This window comes from Patagioenas fasciata, chromosome 28 (assembly GCF_037038585.1).
Source record: "Patagioenas fasciata isolate bPatFas1 chromosome 28, bPatFas1.hap1, whole genome shotgun sequence".
Classification (NCBI taxonomy): Eukaryota; Metazoa; Chordata; class Aves; order Columbiformes; family Columbidae; genus Patagioenas; species Patagioenas fasciata.
Genome location: NC_092547.1, coordinates 3,657,926 through 3,680,995, shown reverse-complemented (window position 1 = coordinate 3,680,995; position 23,070 = coordinate 3,657,926). Strand labels below are relative to the sequence as shown.

General features: G+C 67.4%; 1 protein-coding gene across 2 annotated transcripts in view; it reads right to left on the bottom strand.

Annotated features, from left to right (window-relative positions):
• Positions 1-23,070, bottom strand: part of KMT2D (lysine methyltransferase 2D) — a 30,052-nt gene that overhangs the window by 715 nt on the left and 6,267 nt on the right. The window contains exons 14-53 of one of the 2 annotated variants that reach the window (XM_065858830.2): positions 22,812-22,922; positions 22,605-22,709; positions 21,628-21,809; positions 21,378-21,542; positions 21,185-21,294; positions 21,051-21,098; positions 20,726-20,941; positions 20,509-20,652; positions 20,305-20,421; positions 18,839-18,966; positions 18,534-18,723; positions 17,838-17,912; positions 17,368-17,472; positions 16,652-16,834; positions 16,278-16,362; positions 15,931-16,175; positions 15,578-15,651; positions 15,450-15,500; positions 13,626-15,326; positions 13,221-13,397; positions 12,992-13,140; positions 10,737-12,787; positions 10,514-10,637; positions 10,331-10,418; positions 10,114-10,180; positions 8,990-9,222; positions 5,717-8,551; positions 5,492-5,635; positions 5,253-5,417; positions 5,021-5,177; positions 4,860-4,941; positions 4,603-4,778; positions 4,065-4,213; positions 3,826-3,961; positions 3,606-3,745; positions 2,146-3,316; positions 1,354-1,490; positions 1,112-1,242; positions 203-488; positions 21-94 (exon numbers count right to left, since the gene is read on the bottom strand). In XM_065858830.2, coding sequence (XP_065714902.2) covers positions 21-94; positions 203-488; positions 1,112-1,242; positions 1,354-1,490; positions 2,146-3,316; positions 3,606-3,745; positions 3,826-3,961; positions 4,065-4,213; positions 4,603-4,778; positions 4,860-4,941; positions 5,021-5,177; positions 5,253-5,417; positions 5,492-5,635; positions 5,717-8,551; positions 8,990-9,222; positions 10,114-10,180; positions 10,331-10,418; positions 10,514-10,637; positions 10,737-12,787; positions 12,992-13,140; positions 13,221-13,397; positions 13,626-15,326; positions 15,450-15,500; positions 15,578-15,651; positions 15,931-16,175; positions 16,278-16,362; positions 16,652-16,834; positions 17,368-17,472; positions 17,838-17,912; positions 18,534-18,723; positions 18,839-18,966; positions 20,305-20,421; positions 20,509-20,652; positions 20,726-20,941; positions 21,051-21,098; positions 21,185-21,294; positions 21,378-21,542; positions 21,628-21,809; positions 22,605-22,709; positions 22,812-22,922 — 12,707 coding nt within the window. The remainder of the gene's footprint in view (positions 1-20; positions 95-202; positions 489-1,111; positions 1,243-1,353; positions 1,491-2,145; positions 3,317-3,605; positions 3,746-3,825; positions 3,962-4,064; positions 4,214-4,602; positions 4,779-4,859; positions 4,942-5,020; positions 5,178-5,252; positions 5,418-5,491; positions 5,636-5,716; positions 8,552-8,989; positions 9,223-10,113; positions 10,181-10,330; positions 10,419-10,513; positions 10,638-10,736; positions 12,788-12,991; positions 13,141-13,220; positions 13,398-13,625; positions 15,327-15,449; positions 15,501-15,577; positions 15,652-15,930; positions 16,176-16,277; positions 16,363-16,651; positions 16,835-17,367; positions 17,473-17,837; positions 17,913-18,533; positions 18,724-18,838; positions 18,967-20,304; positions 20,422-20,508; positions 20,653-20,725; positions 20,942-21,050; positions 21,099-21,184; positions 21,295-21,377; positions 21,543-21,627; positions 21,810-22,604; positions 22,710-22,811; positions 22,923-23,070) is intronic. The other variant, XM_071800079.1, reaches the window with a different exon arrangement.

Genomic DNA, 23,070 nt, shown 5'->3' with positions numbered 1-23,070 from the left:
AAAGTTCCCCCTGTGCTCACCTGGCCGGGCCCCCTGTCAGCGTGGCGTCAATGACGTGCTCGTTGTTGATGCGGAACATGTAGATGCCGCGGTTCTGGGGAGGGAGGGGGGATCAGCGGCTGCACCAAGTCCCCCACGCCCCACCAGAGCCCCCAATGCCCCACCAGAGCCCCCCAGCTCCACCAGAGCCCCCCAGCCCCACCTGCTCCTCGTAGATCTTCTCGCGCCGGTTGGCCACCTCGTTGCGGATGATGGTGCCGATGTACTCGATGACCATCGTGTGCTTCTCGATGTCCTTGGCCGCATAGAGCCCCAGCCCCTGGATGCGGGAGCGCGCCAGGTAGACGTTGTTCTTCCACTCGGTCTTCAGGCGCCGGTACTGGGAGGACTTGGAGTGCACGAACTGTTTGCTGTACGGGGTGTTGGTTTCACCCGTGAACGTGCTCTGATACGCCTTGGACATGCTTGTGCTGTTCAGGGTATGCGGCCTGCGGCAGGGAGAGCAGGGGGTAGAGAGGTGAGGGATCCTCAGCGATCCCAGTGGATCCCAGTCATAGAATCATCGGATCACAGAAGTGTTTGGGTTGAAGGGACCTCCCCAGCTCCCCCAGTGCCATGAGCAGGGACATCTTCAGCAGCTCAGGGTGCTCAGAGCCCCGTCCAGCCTGGCCTGGGATGTCTCCAGGGATGGTTCATCCACCACCTCTCTGGCCAACCTGGGCCAGGCTCTCACCACCCTCAGGGACAATTTCATCCTTATTACCTAGTCTAAATTTCCCCTCCTTTAGTTTAAACCATCACCCCTTCTCCTATCACAACAGGCCCTGCTCAAAAGTCTGTCCCCATCTTTCTTCAGGCCCCTTTTAAGCACGGAAAGGCTGCACTAAGGTCTCCCCGGAGCTTCTCTTCCCCAGCTGAACACCCCAGCTCTCTCAGCCGTTCCTCCCAGCAGAGCTGCTCCAGCCTCCCATCATTTCTGCGGCTCCTCTGGCCCCTCTCCAACAGGCCCAGGTCTGTGCTGTGCTCAGGACCCCAGCGCTGGACGTGGTGCCTGGGGGGTCTCACAGAGCGGAGCAGAAGGGACAATCCCCTCCCTTGAGGTCCCACTTACCGCTTGTAATGGGTGAGGATTTTGGGCTCGGAGCGGGCGCAGCCGGTGGGGTTGATCATCAGCGGCAGCTCCATCAGAGGATGGCGGCCGTAGCGGAATAGGTAGTTCTGGCAGCTCTCGACGCCGGGCAGCTGCGGAGCGGGGAGCAGAGGGGCCAGGGGTCAAGCGGAAGCACCAGCGCGGCCCCGGCCCCTTTCCCAGTTGGGGTGTGGAGAGGAGAACCCCCCTTCCCCGGGACCCACCGACTCGGCGATGCGCAGCACCGCGTGCACCGTGAGGCCAAAGAGCTCCTCGCCCTTCAGGTACTCGGGGAAGAGGCGCAGCATGTCGGCTTCCTTCCTCATCATCGCCACCGGCTCGATGATCCGGTTCCAGACGGCTGCCGAGGGAATCAGAGAATCGTCTTGGTTGGAAAACCCCCTAAGATAGTCCGACTGCTACCTCAGCCCTAGTGCCGCCCCATGTCCTGAGAACCTCATGTCCGTCTGTCCAGCCCTCCAGGGATGGTGACTCCAGCACTGCCCTGGGCAGCCTGTTCAATGCCCCACAGCCCTTTGGGGAAGAAATTGTTCCCCACACCCAACCTCAACCTCCCCTGGTGCAACTTGAGGCCGTTTCCTCTGCTCCTGGCGCTTGTTCCTGGGGAGCAGAGCCCGACCCCCCTGGCTCCAAGCTCCTTTCAGGCAGTTCAGAGATCAGAAGGTCTCCCCTCAGCTCCTGTTCTCCAGCTGAACCCCCCAGGTCCCTCAGCCGCTCCCATCGCACTTGTGCTCCAGCCCCTCACCAGCTCCGTTCCCTTCTCTCCACTCGCTCCAGCACCTCAAGCTCTTTCTTGGCATAAGGAACCAAAACTGCTCCCAGGATTGGCGGTTTGGCCTCCCCAGGTCCCAGCACAGGGACGGTCGCTATCCTGGTCCCACTGGCCACGCTGGTGCTGAGGGGGTTGGAACTGGGGACCCACTGACCCCCATTTTGATCCCCTCAGCGGGATGATGGGGAGGAAGGCAGCGAGCCAGCGCCTGCAGCTCCCTTACCCTGCGGCGAAGAGTCGGAGAAGACCAAATCCTCCAGCCCCTGCTCGATGACCTGCACCACGAACTCGGGGCGCCCGTTGTTCTCGCAGATGGTGCAGCGGTAGCAGCAGCGCCGGTTGTTGGTCCGCAGGCTCCAGTAGATGCGCGTGGCCTCGTAGCCCACGGGGTAGAGTGCCGTGACGCTGTGGAAATCGGCCATCTGGTGCGGCAGGAGCTGCCCGATGGCGTGGAAGACCAGCCCGCCCACGCGGAACATGTGGAGCCGCTCCCCGCGCTGGATGATGCTGGCGATTTGCTTCACCTCGTCCCGTTCGATGTAGACGCGGCGGAAGACGGTGAAGCTGCTCAGCTCCTGCTCGCAGGGACCCTTCAGCTTGTGCAAGGGACACAACATGGTCTTGTCCTTGAAGAACATGCACTTGGCGCGGATGGCGCAGGCGAAGTGGTAGACGCTGGGGCAGCGGATGCGGTTGCAGCTGTTGGTGGCGCCCGTTCTCTGGCACAGGGAGCACTTGGTGAGCAGCCCGCGGTGCAGAGCCACCTCCACGTTGATCAGAGCCCCCCCCTGCGTCTCGTAGACCTCCGTGGACCACAGCGCGCAGTTCAGGTGGACCCAGAGGTCCAGGTCGAGGTTGAGCAGGCGGGCTGGACCGTCCGTGGCGCCGTCGCCTTCCTCGTGGCAGAAGCAGCACTTGCGCAGGTCCCGCGGCACCTTTTCGGGGCGCAGGGTGGTGCCCAGCTTGTCGATGAACTCCGCGATCTCTTTGTCCCCGTCCCGCTTGGCTCCCCCTTTCTGGATGGTGACGAGGAAGCGCAGCCGTTTCCACCGCACCCCCTTCCACTTCTTCAGGCGGGGCCGCGTTTCGTCCCCGTCCTCTGGCGGCCGCGAGCGCGGCTTGAAACGCAGCGGGGAGTGGGGGGTGGCGGCCCCTTCCTCCTGGGGGGCTGGAGAGGGGGCTGGTGGCGGGGGGGACAGTGGGGCTGGGGCTGCCTCCTGGGCCACCTCGGGGTCGGGGACCCTGGCAGTCTCAGTGGGGCTGGCTGGGGAGGGGACAGAGGGGGACAGCGGAGGCGAGGGCTCCTGGGGCATGACGGAGAGCTGCCGCACGTCCAGGTTGGAGACGTTGTTGACGTAGCAGTGGTGAAGGGTCTTCTCGGGCGTGGGGCTCTCCTGCAGCACGGGGAGGGGGACACGGGTCAGAGCATCCTGGGGTCGGGACCCCCAATGTCCCTGTGTGTCACAGGGAAGGGTCCTTAGCCCTGCAGGGACACCCCTGACCCTTCTTGATACACTCAGCACCGCCCCATGGGGGGGTGTTGCCCCTCAGATACCCCCCTGCAATAACAGGGAACCTACAGGGACCCCACGTGCCTCTGTGCTCACACTTAGTCCCAAAGGGCCCCCTCCTGCACCCCCAGCCCCCACTCCCCCAGTCCCAGCGCAGTGGGTCCCCGCAGACCTGGCGGAGCAGCGTCAGGAGGTCCAGCTCGCCCTTGAGGCTGTAGCCCGGCAGCACCGCGTCGAACTGCTTCAGCCACTCCGAGCTGCCGTCCGGCACCTTCCCGGCCAGCGCCGCCTTCTCCTTCCCCCCCAGCACCCCTGCGAGACACAGAGACAGCCCGTCACGGCCGCCCGGCCCCGGGACACCGGGGAGCCCGCGGGGACAACCAGACGCTCACCAGCCACATCTGTCTCCACCTTCTTGGTCTCGACCACGGCCGCGCGCACGGGGCCGTCCGGGAACAGCACCTCGTAGGAGCTGGGGATCTTCACGCTCAGCAGCTCGGCCATGGCCACCATCACACCGTTGAGGTTCTGGGCCGCAGGAGGAGGGGATGTATCCGGGGACCCAGTGCCACCAGGCGGGGGTCACCACCGGGACAACAAGGGTCTCGCCTCCCCCCATCCCCTCACTCACCTTGGCAGCCGCTGCCGACACCGTCAGCATGACAGAGACCTCGCTGCCCCTGCCCTTCTCCCACGGGGCGCCCGGCCCCGCCGCCCCCACCTTCCCAGGGGGGACCCCGAACGTCTCGGCAGCCTCGTAGGGCTTCGTGTCGGGGAACACTGGTGTGGGGAGAGGGGGTCAGAGCCGCGCAGACCCAGCCCTGGTGCCAGCCACCCCTGAGCCCACCAGCCACCCCTGAGCCCACCAGCCACCCCACCCCTGCAGAAATGCTGCTGGGAACATGTCACCTCGTGTGGGACACACTGAGGGGTGGTGACAGGACAGAGAACCCAGCACCAATGGGAAACCCTTGGGAACAACCCAGCCCCAACACACACGTGCAGTGAACCCCCCACAGCCCCCCACCCAGCGACCCGGTCCCACCCGTCCGTGCGGGGCACACACCCACCTTCCCACCCCATTTTTGCCACTCCAGCCCCCCTCCCTGCCCCACCTTCCCTCGTCTGCCCCATGGATCCCCTCCTGCCCCATGCTCAGTGCCGCCCACCTGGGATGCTGGCGCGGGGGATGATGGGGATGATGGGGGACAGGACCCGCTCCTCCCGCTCCGCCTTGGCCTCGCTGAGCAGCGGAAAGCGCAGCAGCTCCTCGCCCAGGACGCTCTCGGGGGACGAGGCCGGGACGATGCTGTCCGGGGAGTCGCTCTCGTCATCGCTCTCCATCCTGTGGGGAAGAGGATGTCACACGGGCCGTGGGGACTGGTGTCCCCCGTGGGGAACGGTGTTGCCGTGGCCTGTGGCTCACCTGACATCCTCGGTCTGATTGTGCGGAGGGGTGGGCAGAGCTGCCAGCAGGTCCAGGCTCTTCACCTCCATGGCCGGTGTGTCTAAGCAAGGGAGAACACAAGCGTCACAGGGAGGCGACAAGGGGCAGCAAGGACACTGCGCCAGCATCCCTACACTCACCTTTCTGGCCATGGGGCTCGCGGCCTGGGTCAGTGTCCTTGGGCTGCTCCCCCAGCTCCTCGGGGACCGTGACGCCGTTCACCATCTTCTGCTGCACAGAGGGCGGGGGCGTGGGGGGCAGCGAGGAGGGTGGCGTGGGGGGGTTGCTGAGGTTGTTCTGGGGGAGACAGCGGGGTGAGGATGCTGGGGGGGCCCAGGAGCCCGAGGCGGAGGGAGCAGGGGAAGCCCTCACCTTGGTGAGCAGCTGCGAGTAGTAGTCGGGCACACTGTCAAGCACGGCGCTGCCGAAGCCGCCGCGCAGCTGGCTCTTCCCATTGATGGGGCTGCTGCCGAAGGGCGCGAAGAGGCTGAAGTTGGCCGTGATGGTCGGCTCTGTCAGCGGCAGCAGCGACAGCTCCTGGGGACAGGGTGGTGAGAGGGGCCGGGGGTGACCGGCAGCCCCCCCTCGGTGCCGCTGGCACGCGGCTGTACCTGTTTCAGCTGCCGCATGAGCGCCTCGCCGGGCCGCAGCCCCTCGTCCTTGCGCAGCTTCTTGCGGGAGGCCGGGACCCGCTCGTTGCCCTTCTGCACCCGCTTGGGCTTGGTGGCCGCTGGCTTCCTGGCGATGGTCGGGTCCTGGGGGGAGAGGGGAGCGGGAGCCATGCCGAGCGCCGCCCCGGCGCCGTGACCCCCGTTCCGCCCTGCGGCACCGCTCACCTCCCGGCCCAGCAGCACCGGCTGCGGCCGCGGCTCCGTCCCAGCGCCCCGGGTCTCCGTGTGCCCATTGAGCTCGCCCGGGCTCTGCGCCGAGAGCTGCACGTTCTTGGCGCGCAGCAGCTTCTGCAGCAGCAGGTGCCCGGCCTCGGAGCGCCCGCCCGCTGCCAGCGCACTGCTGCTCTGGCTGCTCCCGCTATCCCCGTTGGCCTCCGGCTTTGCCGCCTCGTCCTTGTCCAGATCACACGGCGCCACCGCTGCCTCCTCCTTTGGCTCCTGCTTCACCAACACCTGGGCGGTTTCCCCAGCCGCAGGAGCTCCCTCCAGTGCAGCCCCATTGACGTGGGTCTCGCTGGGGTCAGCCGGGTCCACGCCAGGCGCCTCGGGGTCCCAGGAGCCGTGTGGCGGGGCAGGGAGAGGGCCGCTGGCTGGGGGGGTCAGCCCTGGCTCCGCGGGGCTGGGAGCTGAGGCCGGGACACCTGGGAACGTCTTCTTTGGCTCTTGAGGGCTCTGCTCAGGGGCCGGCGGCGTGGGGAGCCGGACGGGGCCGGGCTGGGGGCCGCGGGCAGCCAGGGCCGCCTGCACCAGCTCAGCCAGGGGCTGCTGGGGGGGCTGCCCCAGGCCACCCCGTCCTTGCTCCGTGGCAAAGCCGGACTGTGGCTCCGCCGGGGCGCCCGGCTGCGGCTGGAAGAGCGGCCCCAGTTGATGGGGTGGCTGGCGGGCGGCGGGGGGGCCGTGCTCCGGGGCCTGCCCGGGGAAGGGGCTGGGGGGCAGCAGCGCCGGGCTCTGCTGCAGCAGGTTCTGCTGGTGCCGCTGCACCAGGAGCGCCTGGAGCTGTTGCTGCTGCTGCGGCGTCAGGTGCCGCAGCTGGGGGTTCTTGGCCAGGACGCCCTGGAGCTGTGCCCGGATCTGCCCCATCACCTGCCCCGGCACCTGCCCCAGGACGCCGGTGGGGAGCGTGGCCATGCCCGGTGACGGCACCGCCCCTGCTTTGTGCTGCCCAGGGCTCTGCAGCCGGGGGGGCTGCGGCTGGCCCTGCAGCAAGCCTGATGGCCCCTTGCCCGCCTGCTCCGGTGGCCGCGGTGCCGGCGGCAGCGCCATGCCCGGTGCCTGGCCCGTCCCGCAGCCCAGCGGTGGCTCCGCCAGCCCGGCAGTGTCCCCTTGCTGCTGGGACAGCTCAGGCTGAGGGGCCCCAGGGCTCTGCAGTGGAGGGGCGAGCAGGGGGCCTGGCTGCACCGGGGCCGCCCGCAATGCCGGCTGCGGGGACGCCAGGAGGAGTTGGGGGGCCGGGGGCTCCGGGCTGCCCAGCCCTGGGGGGTTGAGGGCTCCTGGCTGCTCCTGGGGGCCCCCATGCAGCTGCCCCCCACTCTCGCTGCCCTCGGCGGGCAGGGCGCTGCCGTCCGCCCCTGCGGGCTGGTCCTTGGCAGGCAGGACAGCCGGGGCCGGCTGCAGTCCCTGACTCAGGTGCAGCGCAGAGGGGGGGGCCTGGCCCACCCCCCCGTGCTGCGGAAAGTGCTGGATGGGCGGCTGCCCCTGGCCCACCCCCAGGAGCCCGGGCTGGGCAGCCGCCGAGTTCTGCTGCTGCTGCGGGGCCAGCAGCGCCCGCGACTGCCCCAGCTGCTGGGACAACACGAGCCGGTGGCCCAACATCCCCGGAGTCTGCGGGGGCAGCTGCGGTGAGCCCAGCATCCGCTGCTGGTGGGGGCCCAGGAGCAGCTGCCGCTGGGGCGGGGGGTGGCCCAGCACCGCCTGGTGCTGCAGCCCCGGTGCTGACGTATGGCCCAGCAGCCCCGGCTGCTGCTGCGGGGAGAGCTGCTGCACCAGGAGGCTCTGCTGGCTGCCCAGCAGCCCCGGCTGCTTCGGCACCAGGGGCTGCCCCACTGCACCGGGCTGCGGAGCCGCTGCTGCCTGCTGCTGGCCCAGCAGGCCGGGCTGCAGCGAGCCCTGGCCCATGACACCGGGCTGCGGCAGCGCTGGCTGTGCCATGACGCTGGGCTGTGGCATTGAGGCTTGTCCCATGATGCCCGGCTGCTGCATGGTCGCTTGTCCCATCACACCCTGCTGCTGCAGCGACGTGGTCTGTGCCATCATGCCCAGCTGTGGGATTGCAGCTTGTCCCATGACACCCGGCTGTTGCAGTGATGTCTGTGCCATCATGCTCTGCGGCTGCAGCGAAGTCTGGCCCAGGACACCCGCTTGCTGCATCGCTGCCTGACCCATGACGCTCTGCTGCTGCAGCGACGCTTGTCCCATCGCACCTGGTTGCTGCATGGACGTCTGTGCCATCACACCGGGCTGCTGCAGTGACGCTTGTCCCATCACACCCTGCTGCTGCATGGCCGTCTGACCCATCACGCCCGCCTGCTGTTGCTGCTGCAGCGACACCTGGCCCAGCATGTTCTGCTGCTGCAGTTTCTGCGCCAGCTGCATCCTCTGGAGCTGCCTCTCCTGCAGCAGGCGGCTGTCGGCAGCCAGCCCGCGCAGCGCCGGGTTCCCGCTGAAGAAGGCGTTGGAGGTGCCGGGCACCGGCGCGTTGCCCATGCCTTGCTGGCCCATGAAGGGCAGGCTCTGCGGCACGGCCATGGACACGCCGCCCTGCGGCAGGCGCAGCCCCCCGGGCTGTCCCGGCTGCTGGCCCAGGCCTTGCGCCCCCACCACGGTCCCTGTGGGCTGCTGGACGCCGTGAGCAGAGAGCAGCTGCCCGGGGAGCTTGGACATGAGGCGGGGGCTCTGCGAGGGGCTGAGGGCCATGACGGCCGAGGCCTGGTGCTGGTGCTGCTGCTGTTTGTTGCGGTACTCAGCCATGAGGTTGGTGTGTTCCTTCTGCTGCTTCCGCACCTGCGGGGATGCCGGGGGGTCAGTGACACTGGGGGTTCGTGCTGGATGACAGGGTGTTAGCACTGGGGACGAGGGGGTGTTAGTGCCAGGGACAGTGAGGTTTTAGAGCCAGGGATGCCGAGGGGTTAGTAATGGTGACAGTGGGGGGTTAGTGCTGGACGATAGGGTGTTAGCACTGGGGACAGTGGGGTGTTAGAACCAGGGACACTGGGGTTTTAGGACGAGGGACAGTGGGGTTTTAGGACCAGGGATGCCAAGGGGTTAGTAATGGTGACAGTGGGGGTTTAGCGCTGGGGACAGCAGAGTGTTTTAGTACTGGGGATGGTGGGGCCTTAGTGCCAGGGACGGTGGGGCTTTAGTGCCAGGGACTGCACATCTGCGGTCAGGACAACACACTTGCACTGGGAACAGGGCACCCACCCACCCGCCAAGCCCTACCTGGTCCAGCTGCTTCTGGATTTTGCTCTGCTGCTCCGTCACCAGCTTCAGCTTCTCGGCGTCGGCCTCGGGGAACTCCCGGCCGGCTTTCTTGGCGGTGCGCTGCTTGGCACAGAGAGCCTTGCGTGACTTGCGGTGCGCCCCGATCTGCTCCTCCAGCACCTTCAGCTGCATCTGCAGGAGCTGCTGCGTGTGGAACAGCCACTCCTCGTACTGCCGCTGGTCGGCCTCGTCTGCAGGAGCGGGAAGACAATCACACAACCGTTTGGGTTGGAGGGACCTCCCCAGCTGCCCCAGTGCCCCCCCTGCCATGAGCAGGGACATCTTCACCAGCTCAGGTTGCTCAGAGCCCCGTCCAGCCTGGCCTGGGATGTCTCCAGGGATGGTTCATCCACCACCTCTCTGGGAACCTGGGCCAGGCTCTCACCACCCTCAGGGACAACAATTTCTTCCTCATGTCCAGCCTGAATCTCCCTCCTTTAGTTTAAACCATCACCCTTGTCCTATCACAACAGGCCCTGCTCAAAAGTCTGTCCCCATCTTTCTTCAGGCCCCTTTTAAGCACTGAAAGGCCGCACTAAGGTCTCCCCGGAGCTTCTCTTCCCCAGCTGAACACCCCAGCTCTCTCAGCCGTTCCTCCCAGCAGAGCTGCTCCAGCCTCGCATCATTTCTGCGGCTCCTCTGGCCCCTCTCCAGCAGGTCCAGGTCTGTGCTGTGCTCAGGACCCCAGCGCTGGACGCGGTGCCCGGGGGGTCTCACAGAGCGGAGCAGAGGGGACAATCCCCTCCCTCCACCTGCTGCCCACGGGGCTGGGGATGCAGCCCAGGGTACCCCTGATCTGGTGCCACCACGTTACCAGCTGATGTCCCATCTACGAACCCCAGCACCCCAAATCTCCACAAGGCTGCTCTGCATCCCCCATCCCAGCCTGGATGGACACCAGGGGTTGCCCAACCCAGCTCCAGGACTGTGAACTTGGCCTTGTTGAACCTCGAGCTTTGCATGAGAAGGTTCAGATAAGCACAGCCCCAGCTCTGGAGCCAGCCTGGCCCCGCTCAGCCCAGCCTTCATGGGCAGAACGACAGACCCCCAGCTCCCGGCGCCCCCGCCGCCTTGGTACTCACTGATGACGCCCTGCGCAAAGGTGGGGGGGTTGGGGCGAGCCTGGGCCGGGTCGGTGCCGCTCCGTTCCTGGCAGACAGAGCAGCATTGAGGACACACAACACACCGTTCCCCATCTGTCATGTCCCCTCTCCCTGGGGTACTGTGACCCCCCGCACAGAGCCCAGCACGGTCCTGAGCCCCAAGGGACCCCCAATCCCACCCTGGACCCCCACTCACCTGCCCGCTCCCTGCCAGCAAGTGGTTCTGCATCTCGGACACGGCCGGGCCACCCGAGAGCCGCTGGGCCAGCAGTGAGACCTGTTGCCTTTTGGGGGGGCGGGAAAAGCAGAAATGAGGGCTGAGCTGGGGCCGAGGCATCCTGCCCACCCCCCAGCGTGCCCACCGCCCCCTGCCCATTACCTGTTCATGCCTGGGGCCACCCCGATGCTGCCCTGGGCCATCACCTTCTTGATGCCCTTCAGTGCCACCATCTTGGCCTTGGCGATGGGGTCCATGATGTCCTCAGCTGCAAACTTGTCCAGATCTGCTGGGAGAGAGGCAGCGGACGGCGCTGCAGCGCGCTGCTCTGCACCCTCAAAAAAAGGACCCCAGACCCCCCAGAACAACGTCCCGCAGCTCCCACCTGTGTCTGGAAAGAAGCTGTTGGCCAACTGCTGCTGCATGACGAGCTGGGGGGGCTTCAGGCCCAGGCCGGGGGGCTGCACCCCGGCCATCGGCTTCTGCACCAGCACCTGCTGCTGGCTCTGCTGCGGCTGCGCCAGGGCCACCTGCACGCCGGGGGACGCCGCCAGCACGTGGGGCTGCGCGGGGGCCATGCCCATGTGGGGGGTGAGCGCCGGGCCCTGCTGGGCCGCGCCAAGCCGCGGCGGCTGCGGTGGCATCAGCGGTGGCCTGGCCACCAGCCCCAGCTGCAGGGGGGGCTGGGGGGTGCCCAGGCGGGGCGGCTGCCCCTCAGGGGGCAGCAGTGGGTGCCCCGGGAGGTGGGGGGTGCTGCGGGGCAGCTGGGCTGACATCTGCTGTTTCTTCTGCAGCTCCTTCTTCTCGTGCTCCAGCAGGTCCTCGATGAGCAGCGGCAGCTCGCTGGCCACCAGCGAACTCTCCATCTTGTCCAGGTCGTCGGCCGGCGAGTGCCGGGCGCTGCCCAGGCCCAGGGATCCCCCATCCAGCTCAAACTTCTCCAACAAGGGGTTGCCTTGGTTGCCCAGCTGGGCAGGGGCCAGCCCGCGGCCGGCATACGGGTCCTTCTCCGGTGCGGGGACACCAGCGTGGCTGCTGGGAGCGAAATGCGCCAAGCCAAGGCGAGCTGGGCCAGTCCCAGGGCTCAGGAGGGTCTGGCCAGGTTTCAGGCTCAACCCCAGCGAGGCTGAGATCTTATCCGTGCCCTGCAAAGCCTCCGATTTGACGGAACCCGGGAGCTGCTCGGGGCCGCCGGCGGTGAACTGGCAGGGGGAAGTTTTCAGGCAGCCGTCCTCCAGCTTGGGCTTGACGTCGGTGGGCAGCGAGCCGGCCTTCGCCTCCGCACCGGGCGCCAGAACGGCACCCGGCGGGCAGGGAGAGGGTCCCAAGCCCACCCGGGGCACCAGCGTGTCCTTGGGCACCACCCGGTCCTCCACGGATGGGGCCATGGCATCTTTGCCGTCCCCGGGGTTGGGGAGCTTCAAGCCGGGCGCCAGTGGCTCCGTTTTGAGCTGGGCTTCGCGCTCGGCTTTCTCGTTGGCTGACTCGACCAGGCGAAGGTGCTCGTTGAAAATGTCCTTCTTGTCCCCAGTGTCCAGCTCGGGGTCGGTGTAGGCCAACAGGTCGAACTCGTCGCCGTTCAGCAGGTCGTCGAGGTGGGGATCTGCCGTCTCCAGGCTGTCCAGGTTGTCCAGGTCATCGTCCCCTTTCGCCACGTCCGGATCCAGGCTCAGGTTGGCCAAATCATCGTCGTCTTCCAGATCCTTGTGAGAGCCAAAATCATCATCCAGATCGGGCTCCACCGGCACCTCGCAAGGCAGACGCGTCCCCTCCAGGCTCAAGTGGCTTTTCCCTGGGGTGGGGGCCGGCGCAGGGTCTGGCGCGGGACTGTCCTTGCACTCATCGGGGCGCAGGGCTGAGCTGGAGGACAGCGGCCGTGGGGGGACGTGTGGCAGCTCCAGGCCGGGGGCTGGAAGCGGCAGGGGGGCGGTCGCTTTGCCGTGGGGCTGGTGGTGCGTGTTGCTCATCTCGGCTCCCTGCGGTGAAGCTGGCGGCACTGGGATCTTCTGCGGCTGCAGTGCTGGCGTGGGGAGCACCTGCATGGGCACGACGGGGGCGCAGAGGGCCTGGGGGGTTCCCTCCTCCCCGGGCAGGAAGAAGCGGGGCCGGGGCGCCTGGGGGGCGAAGGGGGAGCCCACAACACCCCCGGGTCCTTTCTGCACGTTGTGGCGCAGCTCGATGAAAGGGGCGCCCAGGGTGGCGGGCGAGGCGGACAGCGTTTCAGGGGGGGCCGGCAGGCGGGTGCCCAGGCTGCCCACGGGGGTGGCGGCGGCGGGGGGCACGAAGCGGGGGGTGCCGGGGAGCCGCAGGGCCGCGGCTGCTGCCTGCTGCTGCTGCCAGAGGTGCTGCTGCTGCTGCTGCTGCTGCTGCTGGGGGGCTGGCGCCGGGAAGACCCCCGCACGGGGGTAGAAAGTCTGGGGGGGTCCCACCGCTGCCCTGCAAGATACAGCAGTGTCAGAACCAGCTCAGCACCACCGCAACGCACCATGCACAGCACCCCAGGGTGTCCTGACGCCGCAGGTCGCACCCAGCAACACTGCAGCCACCCTGACCCCTTGGGCGAGCCCCGCAAGTGACGGCTGCAGGGGATGGGCCCCACCAGGGTGAACCCCCTGGTTCTAACCGGTGCTGGGCACTCACCTCCCGTTGATGTCCAGCGCTGCCGGTGTGGGGGCCGGCGGGGGTCGCGACAGCCGCTCGTCCTGCCCGAACGCCGCCTGCACCATGACGGAGCCGGGCAGCTTCCCAGCACCGGCCGCAGTGGCCAGCGTCCCCAGGAGACCCTTGTCCTGGGAAAAGGGGAAAAGGGACATCATCACCCGCTCCATACCCTGGCCCCCGCGGCAGAGCCGTTCCCCAGCTTGCCCACCTGTGCCGGTGGGTAGCCCGGGGCCATGGCCCGGCTGAGCTCGAAAGCTGCGCTGCCAGCCTCGGGGGTCCAGCCCGCCGGCGAGGGGGTGGCAGCCGCCGCCGCGTTCTCCTTCTCCTGCCGCAGGCTGTTGCGCTGCATCTGCTGCCGGATCAGCAGCTCGCGGAGCCGCTGGCGCTGCGGGGAACCGAGTGTTAGGACCAACAGAGGGGACATCAGCAAGACCAGGCCACGCTGACCTCCATCCCCATGGTGGGTGCTCACAGCCCCTCCACGGTGCTGCGGAAGGCGCCGCGAGCAGAGCTGGGCTATGCATTCCACCACTGACCACGCAGGTCCCTGTTCCCTCCTTGCACCCCATCCCAGACACGGCCACACGTGGCGTCACCGCCTGCCAGTCCTCACCTGCCGCTGCTTCTCCAGCTCCGACTGGCTCATGGTGCCGAGAGCCCCATCCTGGCTTCCCGGTAGCTCCGCCAGCTCCCGGTTCGGGGGCACCGAGAGCCCTGTGGCCGCCTCCTCCCTCTTGTCGGCCGCTGGCCCCAGTGCAGCTCGGGGCAGGAAGGTGACGGAGCCGTCCGGCTGCTGCGGGGTGGCCGGGGGCTGCGGCAGCACCGAGGGCGGCCGCAGCGGCGAGAGGCTGTAGGTGTCGGCGGTGCCGGGAGCCAGCGGGCTGCCGGCCTGGTGGAACCCAGGGGATGAGATGTAGGCTGAGCTCTGGGGCTTCCCGGGGCCATAATGGCTGTTGATCCCGTGGGGCTGGTGGGACGGGGAGCCCTTGAGTGGCTCTGAGACGGCCGGGGGGAAGGTGAAGCGCATGGGGGGCTGGTTCCCCGAGAAGACGCTGGCACCGGGGGAGCGGGAGAATGGGGGCTGCTGCCCTCCCGCTGCTGCCTTGGCGTGGGGTTCAGCCCCCGGGGTGCCCCCGAAGCCCCCGCCGGCTGCCGGGCTGTGTGAGAGCGGCATTGACTTGAACCCTGGCTCCGGGATCTGGGGCCGGGGAGGTTTGTGCAGGGGGGTGAAGGGGTCCCGGGACTGGGGCCGGGAGGGCGGCTGCGAATAGGGGTCCGGGGACTGGAACCGGGGGGTGACAGGTGACTGGCAAAAGGCTTCGTTGGAAAGCGGCCGGGGGGTGAGGGGGGACTGCGAGCTGGACTGGGACTGGGGGCTGGCAGGGACGCGGGCGAAGGGCTCGGAGGGCAGGGAGCGGGGCGGGGGGGCGCAGCAGGACTCAGGGGGCGGCTGCGGCCGTGGCGTCAGCGGGGGCTGCGAGTAGGGGTCCGGGTAGGGTGACTGGCGGTAGAGTTCAGGGTGGCCGGGGGGCGAGGGGGCCAGCGGGTGGGGGTCAAGGGGCCGGTGCCCCAGCCCTGGGCTCTGCGGCTCCACCTGGGACACCCGGGGGGTCAGGGGGGCTTTGAACACATCGGGCGCCTTCAGCTCCACAGCTGAAAGGTGGGGGCCGCCTGAGGAGTCCCCGTAGCCCATGGCAGGGGCGTAGCCAGGTGAGCAGACCCCCAGGCTACCCCCATCCTCCTTCTTCACCTCCAGGCCCTTCTTCTGCTCCCCAAAAGGCAGGGGAGAGAGCAAAGCTTCGGGGGGTCGGGCCCCGGGGCTCCCCGGCACCGAGAGGTTGTCCAAGGAGGGACAACGGGGCTTCAGGAAAGGGTCAGGGGTGCCGGGCTGGTGCCGGGGGGTGCCAGGGGATGTGGGGTGGAATTCGGGGGGCTGGGAGCCGGGGCCAGGGCGGGGGCAGGGCTGGGGCTGGCTGGGGAAGGGCTGGAAGGCAGCGCCCGCTGTGGGGCTCTGGCCCATGGGCGAGGGGAAGCGGGGCTCCAGCGCGTAGGCGGGCGCCGCGCCGTAGGAATCGTGCGAAGGCACTTGGGCGGGGGACTGGGGTGGGAGCTTGAGGAAGAGCTCGCTGGGCGACTCCGGCCCCGCTCCGGCACCCTGTGGGGGCTTCAGGAAGCCCTCAGTGTCGGCGGGGGGGCTGCCGATGTAGACGGGCTGTGCCCCCGGCGGCACCGGGATCCGCAGGTGCAGCGAGGGCCGCTCGGGCTTGCGCAGTCCCTCCCCTTTGGTCTGCTTGTTGATCTGGCTCTCGGCCTGCTGCAGAGAGAGCGCGGCCGTCAGAGCCGCGGGACGCGCCTGCCCCGCAGGGCTGGGCGGCCAACACCACGACCCCCGGGGCTGGGCCGGGGCCACCGGGCACCTCCCCGCTGCAGCACGTACCTTCTGCACCTTGTTGATGCGATGAGCCGCCCGGTTATCTTTGGCCTTTTGCTAACGGAAACACGAAGCCAGCTGACTGGCAGCCCCGGCACCCGGCCCCCCCGCCCCGGCAAGACCCCGGCACTCACCAAATAAGGGGCTTTGTCTGTGGCGGGGACCTTCCTCCAGAGCTTCATGATCTGTTTGCAGCGGCTCGACCAGTCTGGGAGTCCGGTAGGAGCAGAGGAAGAGAACAGCAGCGTTAGCCCGCGCCTGATGGGCGCCCTTAGCCAGCGACTGTCCCATTCATGTATGGGGACACCCCCATGCCCAGGAGCTGGCACTGTGGCATCCACCACCGCAAAGAGCGGTTCAGTCCCACAGCCAAACCCTGTGCCAGAGCAGACAGGATTTCTCCTCCAAACAGGGGGTGTCACACCACGCGCAGCTCCCCCCGCCCTCACCCCGAAGTGAGCGGCCACAGCCCCCCCCAGAACCCAACCTGGATAATCCTGCTTGAGGTTGGGGAAGTTCATGTTGGCGTAGAGGACGGGGGAGATGGTGGAGAGCTCGCCCAGCTCCTCGTCCTTCTCCCAGCGCTGCAGGCTGCGCTGGTTGTAGGACAGCCCGTCGCCTTCGCCCTCCGTCGTGGGCGTCGTGGGGGTCGAGGGGGTGGTGGCGGCCGAGCTGCTGGCCCAGGGGCTCTCAGGCTCACAGTGGTCTGGGCTGAAAAAGCCGCTCCGCTCCCTGCATGCAAGAGGAAGCGTCACAGGCCAGCAGAGCGTGAGGGAAGAAGGGGTCCCCCAACACCCCGGGGTGCACCCCGTTCAGCCCCAGCTCCCGCGGTACCTGCTGTCGAGGAACGGGGACTGGCAGACGCCCGAGTACGAGTCCAGCGAGACGGATCCAGAGAGCGAGCCCAGGGAAACGCTCCCTGCGAGGGAAGGAAGGGCAGAGCTGGGGCTCGCTCAGTGCTGTGCCCACCCTGGGGGCTCCATCAGCCCCCACAAAATCCCACACACACCCCAAAACACTTCCCACATTCTTCCCCAGAGAAACAAGGAAGACTCACAGTCCTGGACCGCAGGGACCAGCTCAGGCTCAATGAGGACACGGCACTTTCGTGGGGCAGACACTAAGTCTGGCCCTTCTCCCCACACTGAGACCCCCCCGTTTGTCCCAATATCCGTGTCTCGGCTCACGGCTGCGCCGCCTGCACCCACCCTGCCCCGGCAGCTGGAGATCTCCCTGCAGGAACGGCCGCTGCGCCCGGCCGGGGTCCTGCCCTGCACCGCCGGCCTCCATCCCCGCGGCCACGCAGTTGAGGGGCTGCTCCCCCCGCTCCGCCGAGCCCAGCACGTCCTTGAACAGCTGCTGGACGTCTTTGCTCTCCATCTTGGGCAGCTCTGTGGGAGGAAAAGGAACAAAACTATAGAGTCACTTTGGTTGCAAAAGCCCTTCAAGCTCATCGAGTCCAACCATTCCCCACCCCAGCACTGCCCCATGTCCTGAGAACCTCATGTCCGTCTGTCCAACCCTCCAGGGATGGTGACTCCAGCACTGCCCTGGGCAGCCTGTTCAATGCCCCACAGCCCTTTGGGGAAGAAATTGTTCCCCAGATCCAACCTCAACCTCCCCTGGCGCAACTTGAGGCCGTTTCCTCTGCTCCTGGCGCTTGTTCCTGGGGAGCAGAGCCCGACCCCCCTGGCTCCAAGCTCCTTTCAGGCAGTTCAGAGATCAGAAGGTCTCCCCTCAGCTCCTGTTCTCCAGCTGAACCCCCCAGGTCCCTCAGCCGCTCCATCACGCTTGTGCTCCAGCCCCTCACCAGCTCCGTTCCCTCTCCACACAAAGGCTGAACCGTCCCTGGCAGCACACACAGCAAATCCCGCTGATGGAAGTGGAACAGAAACCCGCTCGCTCCAGCTCCGGGGGGTCTCACCTTCCGTGGGGATCTTGTCAAGGTCGGAGCTCAGCGCACACTCGCCCGGGCTGGCTGGTTTCTCGGTGTCCCCGGGGTCTGGGGAATCTTTCGGCTCATCGGGCCCTGCCAGGAACAATCAGTAGGGGCCCTCAGCACCCCCAGCCCCACCCCAGTGTTGGGGACCCCCAGCCCAGGGCACGCATGGAGCAGCCCCTCCTCGCCCCTACAGTCCTCCAGGGCAGCGCAGAGCGCCGCACCACGCGGGGGCGCTCTAGGCGCCATGCGATGGTTACGAGCGCCCGGGAACCACTCAGGGGAGACCATAGAGTTCCTCCTCCCATTTCCCCCTCTGCCTAGAGCGCACTGCCCAGCACGGAGCAGTTTGTCTCTATGGTTGTAGACGCTCTACGCAGCCTCTCGCAGGCCCCGCGGAGGACTGTCCGTCTGTCCGTCCCAGCCCAGCAGCGCCGCGGGCTCCCGGGGCTCACCGAGGTCCTCGGCCTTCGTGTCGTCCTTGCCGTCATCATCGGGAGCGGCGGCGCTGCCATCGGTGCTGTCATCCCCTGCGGGACATCAGGACTCACCAGGGCTGGAGTAGGGGGAACCAGCACCCCCCAACCACCCCCTTGGGTCCCCAACCGCCCCTGGGGTCACCGGGAGCCCCAACAGCACTCGGCGTCCTCCAACAAGCCCAGGGGAGCCCAAAAATCCCGCGGTCCTTCAACAGCCCCCCCTGCCCATGGCAGCCCCCAAACACCACTTCCCCCCCCAGGGACAGTGCATGGGGGGGAACCAGCACCCCCCAACCGCCCCCTGGGTCCCAAACCACCCCTGGGGTCACCGGGAACCCCAACAGCCCTTGGCGTCCTCAAACAACCCCAGGGGACCCCAAAAATCCCGTGGTCCTCCAACAGCCCCCCCCACCCATGGCAGCCCCCAAACCCCCCGCCTCCCCGCTCAGGGACGGTGCGCGGGGGGGAACCAGCACCCCCAACCGCCCCCTGGGTCCCCAACTGCCCCTGGGGTCACTGGGAGCCCCAACAGCCCTTGGCATCCTTCAACAAGCCCAGGGGACCCCAAGAATCCCCGGGACCTCCAACAGCCCCCCCCGCCTATGGCAGCCCCCAAACCCCCCACCTCCCCCCGAGGGACGGTGCCGGGTTTGGGCTCCCGGTCGCGCTCACCTCGGGGGTGCGTGGGGGTCTCCCTCCTGTCGGGGGGCACACCCTGCAGCGCCCCGGCCAGGTTGGGGTCCCCCTTGGCGCGGGGGGCGCCCTGGCCCAGCGAGGGGCGGGCGGCGCCGTCCCCCACGCCCCCCGCCGCCAGCAGCGCCTTCCGGCTCAGGTCCATCAGCGCCTTCCCAAAAAACGCCTCCTGCCGAAGTGGGGGCGGCCGTCAGGGTGTCACCAGTGTCCACCCCCACCCCATACCCCCCAGGGTCACCACCTCGCCCCCAGGGCCACCTCCATTTGCCCCCCATCCATCCCACCTGCAGGTATGGAGGGAACATGTCCTCCAACTTGCTCTTCTTCCTTCCCCGCCGTTTCTTCTTCTCGTCCCCCACTTCTGCCGAGCTGGGATCCAGGCCGCCCTCGGCCGGGAGGTCCCCTGGAGCCCCTGCAACACGGCGTGTCACCCCAAAAGAGTTTGGGGCTGTTCCCATGTCACGGGAAGGGCTTGGGCACGGCGCTTGTCACAGCACCATGGGGCACACCCTGCAGTCTCTCACCATCCAGAGATGGGGAAGGAAGAGGAGGGAAGGGGGGAAGGAAGAGGAGGGAAGGGGGGAAGGAAGAGGAGGGAAGGGGGGAAGGAAGAGGAGGGAAGGGGGGAAGGAAGAGGAGGGAAGGGGGGAAGGAAGAGGAGGGAAGGGGGGAAGGAAGAGGAGGGAAGGGGGGAAGGAAGAGGAGGGAAGGGGGGAAGGAAGAGGAGGGAAGGGGGGAAGGAAGAGGAGGGAAGGGGGGAAGGAAGAGGAGGGAAGGGGGGAAGGAAGAGGAGGGAAGGGGGGAAGGAAGAGGAGGGAAGGGGGGAAGGAAGAGGAGGGAAGGGGGGAAGGAAGAGGAGGGAAGGGGGGAAGGAAGAGGAGGGAAGGGGGCAAGGAAGGGGAGGGAAGGGGGCAAGGAAGGGGAGGGAAGGGGGCAAGGAAGGAAGGAAGAGGAGGGAAGGGGGCAAGGAAGGAAGGAAGAGGAGGGAAGGGGGCAAGGAAGGAAGGAAGGGGGAGAAGGGGGCAAGGAAGGAAGGAAGGGGGAGAAGGGGGCAAGGAAGGAAGGAAGGGGGAGAAGGGGGCAAGGAAGGAAGGAAGGGGGAGAAGGGGGCAAGGAAGGAAGGAAGGGGGAGAAGGGGGCAAGGAAGGAAGGAAGGGGGAGAAGGGGGCAAGGAAGGAAGGAAGGGGGAGAAGGGGGCAAGGAAGGAAGGAAGGGGGAGAAGGGGGCAAGGAAGGAAGGAAGGGGGAGAAGGGGGCAAGGAAGGAAGGAAGGGGGAGAAGGGGGCAAGGAAGGAAGGAAGGGGGAGAAGGGGGCAAGGAAGGAAGGAAGGGGGAGAAGGGGGCAAGGAAGGAAGGAAGGGGGAGAAGGGGGCAAGGAAGGAAGGAAGGGGGAGAAGGGGGCAAGGAAGGAAGGAAGGGGGAGAAGGGGGCAAGGAAGGAAGGAAGGGGGAGAAGGGGGCAAGGAAGGAAGGAAGGGGGAGAAGGGGGCAAGGAAGGAAGGAAGGGGGAGAAGGGGGCAAGGAAGGAAGGAAGGGGGAGAAGGGGGCAAGGAAGGAAGGAAGAGGGGGAAGGGGGCAAGGAAGGAAGGAAGAGGGGGAAGGGGGCAAGGAAGGAAGGAAGAGGGGGAAGGGGGCAAGGAAGGGGGGAAGGAAGAGGAAGGGAGGGAGGAGGAGGAAGAGGAGAAGGGGGGAAGTGGGGAAGGGGGGCAAGAGGAAGGCAGGGGGGCAAGAAAAGGTGTCACCAGGCCCTACCATCCTCGGGGTGCCCCTCGGCGCTCAGCCCCTCGCGCCCCACTTCAGCCAGCACCACTGAGACCTTCTTCAGGCGGGTGTGGGACTTGCGCTGCCGCACCATGAAGCCGCCGATGCCTGGGGGGCAGAGGAAGGGGAGCTGGGGGGTCACAGTGGCGCTGGGGGGTGGCTCCAGCCCTGGGGGTGGCCCTGGGTGACGCTCACCGGGCCGGTACGGCTTGCGCTTCCTCTTCTTGCTCTCCTCAGGGTCCTCCAGCCCCTTCCCCGAGTCCCCATCGGCCCCAATGTCGCGGTCCGGACTGGCCGGAGCCTCCAGCTTGATCTCGCACTCCATGTGCTCAACACCCACTGCCGGAGAAAGAACAACACGTTAACAGGGTCCCCTGGCACCCCCACATCGCACCCCAACGCGAAAACGCACCTTCAGCTTTGAGCAGCTCGTCGGCGTCTAGGTCACCGTCCTTCTTGTCATCGGGACCCAGGGCGTCACCCCCCTCCAGCCCCCCGTCCCCGTTGAGGGCGCCCGGCCGGCCCTTGCGCTGCCGCCGCTTGTGCAGGGGCGAGAGGGAGAGGTTGCGCAGCACGGCCATGCCCGTCTCCGTCAGCCACACGCCCTCGAAGCGGAAATACTGGGGCTCTGCGGGGACAAACGCCAGTTTGGGGACAAATGCCAGCACTGGGGACAAACGCCAGCACTGGGGAGCCCGTAGCACCGACCCCAGCACCAATTACTGCACCGCACATACCTGGCTCTTTAGCCTTGATCGAGGCGATCTCCGGGGGAGGCGTGGGCACTGCAAAGGGAAGACCGGACGGAGAGGTGAGTCCCCATGTTCCCCAAATGTCCCACAGTCCCCACAAGCTGCCCCCGGGCGCTCACCAGTTGGTTTGACCACGTAGGGCTGGCAGGCGCTGCAGTCGAAGCCTTCATCCGCAGCCTGCTCCACCTCCTCCTCCGTCACGAGGCTGTTGCACGCCGCATGCAGCCACCTGCGGGCGGCCGGACACGTCACGCACCCCTCGGCCACCCCAAACACCAAACCCCCGCCACCTCGAGGGGCCGCGGCGCTCACCGATCGCAGTGCCGGCACTGGATGAGCAGGTCGTCCTCCACGTATTTCTGGCGGCAGAAGGGGCAAACGACCAGGCTGGCGCAGGGCGCACAGTGGGTGTAGTTGTTCTGCCACTCGCAGTGGAAGCCGGGGGACGCCGCCCCGCACTGCACGCAGCACACGCACCTTTTTTGGGGGGAGAAACCCAGGGGTCAGCACCAGCCCTTAGACCTCGCGGGGCTCCCCTTGTGCTTCCTCCCCACACACGCACCATTTGCACTTCCAGCCGCCCTTGGGGACGGTTTGCAGGGGGGGGTCCAGGCAGTAGGTGTGGTAGCTGATATCGCAGTCGTCGCAGAGCAGGAGGCGGGAGGGGTCGGAGGCTTTGCCGCACACCTCGCACACGATGCACTCCACGCAGCGCCAGCCCTTTAGCAGCATCACCTTTGTGATCTGGGGAAGGTGAAGGGTGGTTGACGAGCCCTGGGCACAGCCACAGGGGTCCTCGGGCTCACTTTGGCCACAGGGGACACCTCAGAGCTTGGCATAGCTGTGGGGGACACTCCAGGACTCAACACAGCCACAGGGGACACACCAGGGCTTGGCATGGCCACAGGGGAAACCTCAGGGCTTGGCATGGCTGTGGGGGACACCCTAGGGCTCAACACAGCCACGGGGGACACCTCTGGGCTTGGCATGGCCCTGGGGGCCACCCCAGGGTTCAACACAGCCACAGGGGACACCTCAGGGCTTGGCATGGCCGTGGGGGACACCCCAGGGCTCCACACAGCCACAGGGGACACCTCAGGGCTTGGCATGGCCATGGGGGACACCCCAGGGTACAACACAGCCACAGGGGACACCCCAGGGCTTGGCATGGCCGTGGGGGACACCCCAGGGCTCCACACAGCCACAGGGGACACCTCAGGGCTTGGCATGGCCATGGGAGACACCCTAGGGCTCAACACAGCCACAGGGGACACCCCAGGGCTTGGCATGGCCATGGGGGACACCCTAGGGCTCCACACAGCCACGGGGGACACCCCAGGGCTTGGCACAACTACAAGGGACAGCCCAGGATTCAGCAGCAAAGGCCATCCCAGGGCTCAGCACACCCACACGGACACGCTGGGCAGGACCTCACGTGAGTGCCCCAAGGGACATGACCTGGCCGCATGGGTCCCCGAGGGGGACAGCGCGGTCCCACCCGCCCAGCGCAGGGCCAGGGGACCCTGTCCCCTCCCTCACCTTGCTGTTGACGCAGTAGGGGTGGTAGCACTGGGAGCACTGGGAGCAGGCGAGGAGGTGGCCCTCGGCCCCGCGCCCGAAGCTGCCGCACACCACACACATGTCCTGGGGAGAGAGGCCGTAAGAGGAGGCGGAGGGGGGACAGGAGTCGGAGGGGACAGAGTCTGTCCCGTCCCATCTGTCTGTCCATCTCACAGCGCTCGTTACCTGCATGAGCACGAACTTGTCAGTGTTGGAGAAGAGAACAACCGTGTTCTGCATCGTGTCGTCGTCGTCCTCGTCCTCCTCCTTGCTGGGTGAGCTCTCCACGTCGGCGAGCTGGGCAACAGAGCAGGGGGTCAGCGCCAAGGACCCCGCCCTCCGTGCAGTTTTTGGGGGGGCACCAGTTGCAGTCTGGTGCTGAACTGGGCAGGGGGGCAGCTCTGCACCTGCCCTATGCTTGTGCGGTGAAACCCCCAGACCCACA